This window comes from Geotrypetes seraphini, chromosome 3 (genome assembly GCF_902459505.1).
Source record: "Geotrypetes seraphini chromosome 3, aGeoSer1.1, whole genome shotgun sequence".
NCBI lineage: Eukaryota > Metazoa > Chordata > Amphibia > Gymnophiona > Dermophiidae > Geotrypetes > Geotrypetes seraphini.
In genome coordinates, this window is record NC_047086.1 from 260,650,467 (window position 1) to 260,662,998 (window position 12,532).

The 12,532-nt window shown below is 44.6% G+C and overlaps 1 protein-coding gene across 2 annotated transcripts in view; it reads right to left on the minus strand.

The window, feature by feature from the left end:
- Window positions 1–12,532, minus strand: part of RIOX1 (ribosomal oxygenase 1) — a 368,994-nt gene that overhangs the window by 70,155 nt on the left and 286,307 nt on the right. For both annotated transcript variants that reach the window (XM_033936262.1, XM_033936263.1), the window contains exon 12: window positions 8,910–9,030. In XM_033936262.1, coding sequence (XP_033792153.1) covers window positions 8,910–9,030 — 121 coding nt within the window. The remainder of the gene's footprint in view (window positions 1–8,909; window positions 9,031–12,532) is intronic.

Consider the following 12,532-nt stretch of genomic DNA (forward strand, 5'->3'; position numbering starts at 1 on the left):
ATCTGTTTGTTAATTCCTTCGAAGAAGTGCAGTAAGTTAGTCAGGCACGACCTTCCCCTGCAGAAACCATGTTGGCTGGTTATCAGAAGTTCCTTTCTTTCAAAATGTTCATCGATGTTTTCTTTTATCAGTGCTTCCGCCATTTTCCCCGGAACCGAGGTCAGACTCACCGGTCTGTAGTTTCCCGGGTCACCTCTTGATCCCTTTTTAAAGATGGGCGTAACATTGGCTATCTTCCAATCCTCCGGAATCACACCTGTTTTCAGAGATAGGTTGCAAATTTTCTGCAGTAGTTCCGCTATTTCCTCCTTTAGTTCCTTCAGAACCCTTGGATGGATTCCATCTGGACCCGGCGATTTGTCAGTTTTTAGTTTTTCTATCTGCCTGCGTACATCATCAAGGCTCACTTCCATGGATGTTAACTTCTGTGCTTGATTTCCCTTGAAGATTTGTTCAGGTTCCGGTATGTTGGTTGTGTCTTCACTTGTAAATACAGACGAAAAGAACCTGTTAAGTCTTTCTGCAACCTCTTTCTCTTCCCTCACCGCTCCCTTCCGGTGTCCGTCGTCCAGTGGTCCCACCTCCTCCCTAGCCGGCTGTTTCCCTTTAATATATCTAAAGAACGGCTTGAAATTTCGTGCTTCCCTGGCTAGCCTCTCTTCATACTCTTTTTTGGCTTTTCGAACCACACGGTGACATTCTTTTTGATACTTTCTGTGCTCTTTCCAGTTTCCCTCAGATTTGTCCTTTTTCCATTTTCTGAATGAGTTTTTCTTATTGCCTATCGCTTCCTTCACTATTTTAGTGAAGACCACACACCATTTTAGTACCCTTCCTCTAGACCAACTCCATCTTTTTTATATCTTTTTGAAGGTGCGGCCTCCAGAATTGTACACAATATTCTAAATGAGGTCTCACCAAAGTCTTATACAGAGGCATTAATACCTCCATTTTCCTACTGGCCATATTTCTCCCTATGCAACCTAGCATCCTTCTAGCTTTCGCTGTCACCTTTTCAACCTGTTTGGCCACCTTAAGATCATCACATATAATCACACCCAAACCCCGCTCTTCTGTCAAGCACGTAAGTTCTTCACTCCCTAAACTGTATCGTTCCCTCGGGTTTTTGCAGCCCAAATACATGACCTTGCATTTCTTAGCATTAAATTTTAGTTGCCAAATTTTAGACCATTCTTCAAACTTCGCCAGGTCTTTCTTCATGTTATTCACACCATCCAGCGTATCTACTCTATTGCAGATTTTGGTATCATCCGCAAAGAGGAAAATCTTACCCAACAGCCCTTCAGTTTTATGCTTATGTTTGAAGTATTATCTTCCTTAGAGTCTAATTTTCTGGGCTTCAGTCCTTAGTTTATTTATATCCTATTGTGTTCTTCCTATCGAGTTCCTGATTGTGGGGGAGGGGGGATGGAAGACTAGCCAATTGTCTCCTCTATGTTGTTTTATTTGATAGTCTATGAAGAGGATGGTTTTTATCCCTTTCTTGAACGTTCCGGTATCTTTTTCTAGTTTTAGTTTCTTCGGGAGGGCATTCCACCACCTTGGAGCCATCACCGAGAACATTCTTTTCCTGACGCTTTTGTATTTGATGTCTTTGAAGGAGGGCATTTCCAGCAGGTGATTTTGGCTTGATCTTATTTCAAGTGCGTGTTATTGTGTGCTGATGAAGTCTGGCCACTAAATATTGTGGTTCAGAGAAATGAATGATTTTGTGCATCAGCAGTAGGATCTTGAATTTCACCCTGCTTTTAATCAAGAGCTAGTTTAGTTCTTTCAGTAGTGGGGTGGCACTTGTGTGCCTCGATTTTCCCAGCAGAAATCTTGCTGCTGCATTTTGTACCATTTGAATCTGTCTAATCATGTATTTTGGGATGCCCAGTAGGATTGCATTGCAGTAGTCAAAAATTGACAGTACCTGGGTTATTATTACGTTGTCAGAAAAATAATATATAATACTGCTCATACTGGACAATACATATCAGTATTAGAAGCCCAACACGCTTGAAGGGCTCTGGCCTCAGAATCGGAGCCTACGCACAGCAGTGAATCACAAACTGAGAAGATCCGCGTAGTTTATACAGCTCCTGCTCCAATCATTGGCCAGTAGTTTAATCTTTTTTTTGAAAAAATTTTTATAAAGCAATTTAATGAAGCTAAAACCCTTTCAACTTTAAAGGGATATTATACATATGTAGTAGCCAGGAATTGAAAAAATGTGAAACCAAAAAGACTTATCTCAGAACTTGACTTGTCTTTATAACATGTTCAGTCACCAGTGTCTAATTTGCCGACGCGGCCACATTTGCGAGAATTTTTAACATCCGCTGCGTCAGGGCCACCAGGACATTCAAGATCACAGGCTCAATCAATTCACTCAATCACAAATTTTCAAAATTTGAAAATTTGTGATTGAGTGAATTGATTGAGCCTGTGATCTTGAATGTCCTGGTGGCCCTGACTCAGCGGATGTTAAAAATTCCCGCGAAACGTGGCCGCGTCGGCAAATTAGACACTGGTGACTGAACATGTTATAAAGACAAGTCAAGTTCTGAGATAAGTCTTTTTGGTTTCACATTTTTTCAATTCCTGGCTACTACATATGTATAATATCCCTTTAAAGTTGAAAGGGTTTTAGCTTCATTAAATTGCTTTATAAAAAATTTTTCAAAAAGAAGATTAAACTACTGGCCAATGATTGGAGCAGGAGCTGTATAAACTACACGGATCTTCTCAGTTTGTGATTCACTGCTGTGCGTAGGCTCCGATTCTGAGGCCAGAGCCCTTCAAGCGTGTTGGGCTTCTAATACTGATATGTATTGTCCAGTATGAGCAGTATTATATATTATTTTTCTGATTACGTTATATGCTGCTGGGGTAACTAGTTTTATTATTACGTTGGACATTGCTTGGTGGGTAAGGTAGATTTTGAGTCCTCTGACTCAGTAGTGTTTGCCATATGCATTTTTCACGATGCGTTCATCTGTGATATCATGTCTAAGTTTGGGTTCAACCATACCCCTAGGTTTCTCCCCCATCCATGGAAGATTTTATGGTATTGCCATTCAATATTAGTTAGTATCTTGGGCTATTTCCTCCCCATTAATTTCTCCTTGTTGGCTACTGGTCCATTTGTTTGGAGCCATCCAAAAATTTTTCCCAGGCATGGTACCTCATGAGCGGCTACTTAGGAAACTGTAGAACCACGGGGTGGAATGGGACGTACATAGATGGGTTAAACACTGGTTGGCAGACAGAAAGCAGAGGGTTGTAGTGAAGAGCCACTACTCGGGCTGGAGAAGGGTAACGAATGATGTCCCACAGGGGTCTGTGGTCGGGCCGCTGCTGTTCAATGTATTTATAAATGACCTGGAAGCGGGGACAAAGTGTGAAGTTATAAAATTCACAGATGACACTAAACTCTGTAGCAGGGTTAAAACTATAGAGGAATGTGATAAACTACAATGAGACCTGACAACATTGGAGGAATGGGCGAACAAATGGCAGACGAGTTTCAATATAGAGAAATGGAAGGTCATTCATATAGGGAAAAAGAACCCGATGTTCAGCTACAAAATGGGGGGGGGGCTGGTACTGGGGGAAAGTAACCTTGAAAAGGACTTGGGAGTATTGGTGGATACAACCATTTAACCAACGGTGCAATACGCGGCAGCCTCGAAGAAAGTAAACAGAATGTTGAGTATTATCAAGAAGAATATTGCAACAAGAACAAGAACAAGAACCGCTGTATTGGGCGATGGTGTACCTGCACCTGGAGTACTGTATCCAATATTGGTCGCTATACCTTAAGAAGGATATGGCGATACTTGAGAGGGTCCAGAGGAGAGCGACACAAATGATTAAGGGTATGGAGAACCTTTCATACGCTGAGAGGTTAGAGAGGCTGGGGCTCTTCACCCTGGAGAAGCGGAGACTCAGAGGTGACATGATAGCGACTTACAAGATTATGAAAGGTATAGAGAGGGTGGAGAGGGACAGGTTCTTCAGCGTACTAGGAACTACAAAAACAAGAGGGCACTCAGAGAAATTGAAAGAGGACAGATTTAGAACCAAAGCCAGAAAATTCTTCTTCACTCAGAGGGTGGTGGATACCTGGAATGTGCTCCCGGAAGATGTAATAGGACAGACTACATTAAGGGGTTTCAAAGAGGGACTAGATAAATTCCTGAAAGATAAGGGGATTGAGAGCTACAGATAAAGGAGGACACAGGAGCAAAAAGGGCAAAGATAAGAGGGAAGAAGAGGGTTTTCAGGATATAAGGAAGTAGGAATCCAAGGGTTAGACAAAAGATCACTTACAGGTCATGGACCTGATGGGCCGCCGCGGGAGCGGACCGCTGGGCTCGATGGACCCTTGGTCTGACCCAGCGGAAACCATTGAGGAAGAAGTCCGGGAGTTAGAGAAGTTCATCGAGAAGGCATACAGGGAGGCTGTGAAGAATCACCAGCAACTGTGGAACTGCCAAGATACACCTACAGTGAGTAAGGATGACCTGGAGGACAACCACAAGGAAGAAATGGGTGACAAAGCAGCAAGACCTGGAAGTAGCATAGGGAACCCACAGGAAGACAAGTCCGGTGCAAGCCAACACCAGGATGAGGGAAGATGGAAGTGCGCAGAGGGCACGGACCTTAGGGTGGAGAGATGGACATACACCAGGGACACGGACCTGCGGCTGGAGAGACAGCAGAGAGGATAGACATCGTCGTGGGGGACTCCATCATCAGACAAGTCGACAGCCATATAGCAGGAGGAAGACAGGATCGGCTGTTGACCTGCTTACCCGGAGCCAAGATAGAAAATATAGTGAGCCGCATCGACAGGGACGCTGGGAAGCAGTGATCACAATATGATCCACTTCAACCTGGACACAGGGGCAAAATATTGATCCAGAATGATAGCCACGGCACTGAACTTCTGAAAAGGAAATTATGAAGTGATGAGACTCGTGATGGGGAAGAAGATTAAGAAGAGGATAAGCACTGTAAAATCACTAGAGCAAGCATGGTCCCTTTTTAAGGACACAGTCACCAAAGCGCAAAATCTATATATACCGCGCATCAACCAGGGATCCAAGAGGAAAAAGAACAAGGAACCGGCATGGCTCACTGTAGAGGTGAAGGAAGTGACCAGAGACAAGAAGACTTCGTTTAAGGAATGGAAAAGGTCAAAAACGGACGAAAACTGGAAAAAGTACAAACATTAAAGAAGGTGCCATAAGGTGGTAAGAGGGGCCAAAAGAGACTATGAGGAAAAAATAGCCAAGGAGGCAAAAAACTTCAAGGTGTTCTTTCTATATATTAAGAGGAAACGACCCATGAATGAAACGGTGGGGCTCTTGGATGACCATGGAATAAAGGGACAAATAAATAAACAAATAAAGGAGGACAAAGCCATCGCCAACAAACTAAACACATTTTTTGCGTCTGTATTTACCGAAGAGGATATACGCAACATACCGGAAGCCGACAGACTATACGCAGCAAACGAAGACGGGAAACTGAAAGGGCTGACGGTCAGTCTAGTAGAGGTATTCAGACAGATTGATAGGCTTAAAATCGATAAATCCCCAGGACCGGATGGCATTCATCCGAGGATAATCATGGAACTGAAAGGGGCTATAGCTGAACTGCTCCAACTAATAGCCAATCTGTTGATCAAATCGGGAAGGATTCCGGAAGACTGGAAAGTGGCGAATGTTATGCCGATCTTCAAGAAAGGTTCGAGGGGAGAACCAGGAAACTACAGATCGGTGACTCTGATCTTGGTACCGGGAAAGATGGTAGAGGCGCTGATAAAGGACCGCATCATTGATCACCTAGACGGACACAATCTGATGAGGACAAGCCAGCACGATTTCAGCAAAGGAAGATCTTGCTCAAAGAACTTGCTGCACTTCTTTGAGGGAATAAACATGCAGATAGACAAGGGTGACCCAGTCGACACTGTATATCTGGATTTTCAGAAGGTGTTCGACAAGGTCCCACATGAATGACTACTTCGAAAAATTGCAAGCCATGGAATCGAGGGTGAAATACTCAAGTGGATTAAAAACTGATTGGCGGATAGGAAACAGAGTGGGGGTAAATGGACAATACTCGGACTGGTAAAGCATCACGAAAGGAGTGCCGCAGGGTTCAGTGTTTGGACGTGTGCTCTTCAACATATTTATAAACGACCTGGAACTTGGTATGAGAAACGAGGTGATTAAATTTGCAGACGATACAAAGTTATTCAGAGTAGTGAAGACACAAAAGGATTGTGAAGACCTGCAAAGTGACATAACAAGCTCGAGAAATGGGCCGTGACATGGCAAATGAGGTTTAACATGGATAAGTGTAAGGTGATGCATGTCGGTAAGAAAAATCTTATACACGAATACAGGATGTCCGGTGCAGTACTTGGAAAGACACCCCAGGAAAGACATTTGGGAGTACTTGTCGACAAGTCAATGAAGCCGCTGTGGTGGCGGCGGCGAAAAGGGCAAACAGAATGCTAGGAATGATTAAGAAGGGGATCACGAACAAATCAGAGAAGGTTATCATGCCACTGTACTGGGCCATGGTACGCCCCACCTGGAATACTGCGTCCAGCACTGGTCGCCGTACATGAAGAAGGACACGGTACTACTCGAGAGGGTCAGAGAAGAGTGACTAAAATGGTTAAGGGACTGGAGGAGTTGCCGGACAGTGAGAGATTAGAAAAACTGGGAATCTTCTCCCTAGAAGGCTCGAGTGGGCGGTATAATAAATTTTAAATAAACTTGAATTTAAACTTGACTGAGAGGGGCCATCATCGAAACATTCAAGATAATGAAGGGAATAGACTTAGTAGATAAAGACAGGTTGTTCAATCTCTCCAAGGTAGAGAGAACGAGAAGGCACTCTCTAAAGTTAAAAGGGGATAGATTCCGTACAAACGTAAGGAACTTCTTCTTCACCCAGACAGTGGTAGAAAACTGGAACACCCTCCAGGGATTCAAGACAAAGTTAGACAAGTTCCTGCTGAACCAGAACGTACGCAGGTAAGGCTAGACTCAGGGCAGTGGTCTTTGACCTAAGGGCCTCCAAGTGAGCGGCAATTCTTATGTTCTGTAAGAATGTGACATCCTATGTGCCCTCAGACATGGGAAACTATGTCTCAGAATTCAAGTATCCAATTGTAGACATTATATCCTGGAATGATCATTTCTAGACAGTTTCATTTGAAATAGTTGTGAGAGTAATTTTAAGAGTAGCTTACCATTTTGAGTTACCATTTGCCAACTAACTTTCAAAGTAACAACAGAAAATGAGACAGGCATTGCAAAAGCCCCAAACTCCAACAGTAAGGGGACTGCTAATAGTACAGGGACTACCACCATATTGAAAGTCCCTCTGGTACTACTGTGTTTCCCCGAAAATAAGACCTACCCTGAAAATAAGCCCTAGCAGGATTTTCAGGGTAGGTCTTAATATAAGCCCTACCCCCAAAAATAAGCCCTAGTCTGGGGATTCGCCGGCAGTTTCCCTTCCCTCTCTCCCATCCCTTGTGCAGCAGAACCCTTGAGTGAGTACCGCTCCCCCCGAGCACCCGCCCCACAGCTGAACTCCCATCCTACCCTCCCTCCCATCCAAACCCCACCGACTGCGAGCGAGCCCTACATATGGTACCTCCCTAAGCAGAGTTGAGCCAGCAGCACTCTAAACAGGCTACTTCCGCTTTGTCCGCCCGTGAATGCACTTTGCTGCGTTACTGATGCTGGGCATGGGTCCTGCTGCACGACAGATGGGAGGGAGGAGAGCATAGAAGCTGGGCAAGGGTCCTACTGCATGAGGGATGGGAGGGAGAGAGGGAAGGATAGATGCTGGGCAAGGGTCCTGCTGCATGAGGGATAGGAGGGAGGGGAGGAAAGATGCTGCACAAGTGGGGGAGAGAAAGGAAAGAGGAAGAATTGGGGTGAAGGAGAGATGATCATAAGAACTAGTGCGTTTTTTGGTGCCTAAAATTAATATAAGACACTGTCTTATTTTGGGGGAAACATGGTAGATCAGAAATGAAGACCCACTCCTTGGATCAGATCACTGGAACAATTCTCAACAGCCATATAAACATGAGTAAACTGAGAGGCAAAGTTATTTCTTCTTAAGTTAAAGAAACCACCAGAAAGGAGAAATTAAAAGCCAAGGAAAGCCAAAGTTGTCTCTTACCATTGGCACCAGGTGTTGATCCACTGGTCCTCTGCATTAGAGAATGACACGGTGACAAAATTCATCACCGTTCCCGTCCCCGCGTTTAACCGCGGTAAACCATCTTCATGTCATTCTTTAAGGAGAGAGGGAAGAATCAGAGTATGAATGGCCACAACCACTGACCCACAAGCTTTGCTTTGAAGAATGCTGGTGTAGAAGGACTGAGGCTGAAATAGACACTAAAAAATGACATGGGATTATTTCCCGCGGTTATCCATGGGGACGGGAACGGTGATGAATTTTGTTACCGTGTCATTCTCTACTCTGCATCACATCTAGCTTTCCACATGGTCAGCCGATAGGGAAGCAGCAACATCCACCCCAAAGCTGAGAAACTGTTACTATTACATTCAGACCCCTGACACAATCAGTTTCACCGAAACAAGACCCATGTTATGTCCATCCATAAAAGGAAAATTGTGTGTTTTGTACTTTGATTCCTTCTCAACATCGAGCTAATGGACCCAGGCACAACACCCACAGGGCCACTTCTCCCATCAGCAAGCCATTTTACCTGTAAAAAACTATTTTAACTAAATTAAATATATTTTAAAATCATTCCTTTTTAAAGTATGAACAAAATATTTTTTCAAACTAGTTTTTGTCAGCTTTAAGGAAGCCATAAAATTGAGTCAAACCTGATTATGCCATGCCGAAGAAGTCGTATCAATGTGTCCTTTTCCATCTGCACATCAGTGTCCTGGATGGCTCCATTTTCCCACCTTGCTGGGATGCCAAGCACAGTATGGGTCCTCTCAGCTGCATAGGAAATTAAAATGTAAGCAATATTCCCAGACCTCATTATATACTATATACAACAGGAGACCCCCACAAGCACAAACCTTTTTTCACTTGGCTTTGGAAATGTATTCAAATGTTAAATGCAAGCTAGCCCCACACTGAAAATAGCAATAGGAACAAATTTCACAGTTTGGGTACAGATGATCTTGGTTTAAGGCAGGAATTCTCACACATGCATTGAATGTTTTTGATCCTAAAATCACAACTAAAGAGCACTTTTCCAAAGATCACTCAGTCCATATTTTGTCAGTTTAGAGCTATATGATTAGTTTCCTTCATCAAGATAAGATTCATTTACTATAGATTATTCCTGTACCAAAACTCACTAAGTTCTTGAGTTCTGGCACAGGAATAAGCTACAGTAAATGAATGTTGCCTTGATAAATAAAATTGTATTGTTCAAAAACTGACAAAAAATGGACAGTAATAATTGGAAAAGTGCTCTTCAATTATATTCTTCAAAACTCAGGAGAGAAACCCAAGAACAGTTCCTGATATACGCCCAAATTTCAAGGCTCTTCATCAGGACCTACTAAAACTTAAAGACAGGACTTAAAGTTGTGACCTTTACTTTTTCTCAGTCTCACCATTCAGAAGTCCAGGATACGACATTACCTACTTAAACAAGGTTTACATGGACATCAATAAATGTTTCTTCACCAACAAGGTCAGGTTATCTAGAGATACAAGTCTATGCTCTCGCTTTATTAATTAATTCAACATGCTACTACTCAAGCACAACAAATGCCAGAGAATCACAGGGAGACATATCAGAAAGAAAATAAATCCGAAAGAAAAGGAAATGTCTAAAGGAAAGCTCTCTTTTAGTCAAAATTAAGTGTGCCAAAACACTGATATAGCCACAAATGGGCCCAGACCTATCTAGCAGTAGCACAGCTGCCAGGGGTCATGTGATGCACTCAACCTAGGCAGACATGCTCGGACACCTCTTCTGACCCCTGATGCTAGTTTATCAGCATTTCTCAGCTCTGATTTTGATTTAGGTGCCCACAACCAGCCTCTTCTGTTGGAGAGTTCAGAGGGCTGTACGCTCGTACCAATTTTTGGTCGGTCCCCAAGGTATGCTCACACCTAGAATACTGTTAAGCTCCCGAGAGGCCTTTCCACCACTGCAAAGATGGCGGCTCAGACACCTCCTGCACGAGTGCTGCCTAGCCCGACGATCACAGGCTGAGGCGACTGATGAACTAAAAAAAACACCTCACTGCCTTTCTAGATGATAAACTTACCAGGCTTCAGTCCACTATAGATAGTATTAAAGACCCTTTGGAACGGCAGGCCACCCGGCTGCAACAGGTGGAGGAGCGGATATCAGCACAGGATGACTGTACTATGGTGCTGTATGCCGGTATTCAGACCTTGGAGGAGAAATATGGACGATTGGAAGACAGGGCTGATGATTTGGAAAACCGCAGCCAGGGCCACTGTTCCCTCTAAGCTGAGCAGGAGTCCTCCACCCACAGTCTCACCAATAGAGGGTGCTGTTTTACTGTCACATTTTTCAATTGTGAGGGACAGGCAAGTTCTGCAGGACTCCAGGGAACATACCTGTCCTTAGCGACTGAAAATATTCCACCCCCTAGTGGTAGCAATGCAGCTGGAGGACACCTGCTCAGCTTAGAGGGAACGCAGCAATAATATCCGGCTAATTGGGCTATCTGAATCCCTCATTGATGCAGAGTTGCGGGTCCTGGTCTCCACCTGGCTGCCCAAAGAACTGAACATGGACATGACAGAAAACATAAGAAATGCCGCTGCTGGGTCAGACCAGTGGTCCATCATACCCAGCAGTCCACTCATGCGGCGGCCCTTTGGTCAAAGACCAGCGCCCAAACTGAGACTAGCCCTACCAGCGTACGTCCTTGTTCAGTAGGAACTTTGTCTTGAATCCCTGGAGTGTGTTTTCCCCTATGACAGACTCCGGGAGAGTGTTCCAATTTTCCACCACTCTCTGGGTGAAGAAGAACTTCCTTACATTTATACGGAATCTATCCCCTATCAACTTTAGAGTGCCCTCTCATTCTTCCTACCTTGGAGAGGGTGAACAACCTGTCCTTATCTATTAAGTCTACCCCCTTAAGTACCTTGAATGTTTCGATCATGACCCTTCTCAATCTTCTCTGTTCGAGGGAGAAAGGGCCTAGTTTCTCTAATCTTTCGCTGTAAGGCAGCTTCTCTAACCCCTTAAACATCTTAGTCGCTCTTCTCTGGACCCTTTCGAGTAGTTCTGAAAGGGTGCACAGGCTTGGGGTGCGCCGCGAATGGGATCAATGGCCAAGACCAGTTATTGCCCACATACTCAATTATGCTGAAAAACCCCAGCTGTTGACGCACTACAAAGCTAAGGGAACCATATCCTATGAGGGCCAGCGACTCCTGGTGTTCTGGGACTATTCAGTTTGGGTCTCGGAGCAGCAGTAGGCAATCAACTACACTCAACTACATCAGCACCAGATCCAGTTTGCTTTGCAGTACCCTGCAAAGATTCGGGTGCACCGTGAGAACCGGGCGCTCTACATTAACACCCCAGTGGAGATTATCACCTTCTTGGAGGGCTTGAAGGGTGACTGCAGGGAGATCCACGCCATTGGGGTATTTGACCTATGGTGGTGGCTCTCCGGATGACTATGACCCTGGCTCCTGATGCTCGATGGCCCACTTTTGCAGTGATGACTTCTCTTTTACTTTACTTTTTTTTCTTTTTCTTTCTAATTCTAGTTTCCCGCTCTTTCTGCTAATAGACCATCTTGGACTTTAGGGGTGATCGTCAGTGAGAACATGAAGACTGCCAATCAAGTGGAGCAAGCTTCATCCAAGGCAAGGCAAATCATAGGTTGCATACGTAGGAGTTTCGTCAGCCATAAGCCTGAAGTCATTATGCCATTGTATAGATCCATGGTAAGGCCCCACCTGGAATACTGTGTGCAATTCTGGAGGCCGCATTACCGTAAGGATGTGCTGAGACTGGAGTCGGTCCAGAGAATGGCCACCTGGATGGTCTCGGGACTCAAGGATCTCCCATACGAGGAACGGCTGGATAAGTTGCAGCTGTACTCACTCGAGGAACGCAGAGAGAGGGGTGAGAGAGGGGTGACATGATCGAGACATTCAAGTATCTCACGGGCCGCATCGCGGTGGAAGAAGATATCTTCTTTTTCAAGGGTCCTGCGGCAACAAGGGGGCATCCGTGGAAAATCAGGGGCGGGAAACTGCACGGGGACACCAGGAAATTCTTTTTCACTGAAAGGGTGGTTGATTGCTGGAATAGTCTTCCACTTCAGGTTATTGAGGCCAGCAGCGTGCCTGATTTTAAGGCCAAATGGGATAGACACGTGGGATCTATTCACAGAGAAAAGTAGGAGAGGGTCATTGGGGTGGGCAGACTAGATGGGCCATGGCCCTTATCTGCCGTCTATCGTTCTGAGATATGGGATACAAC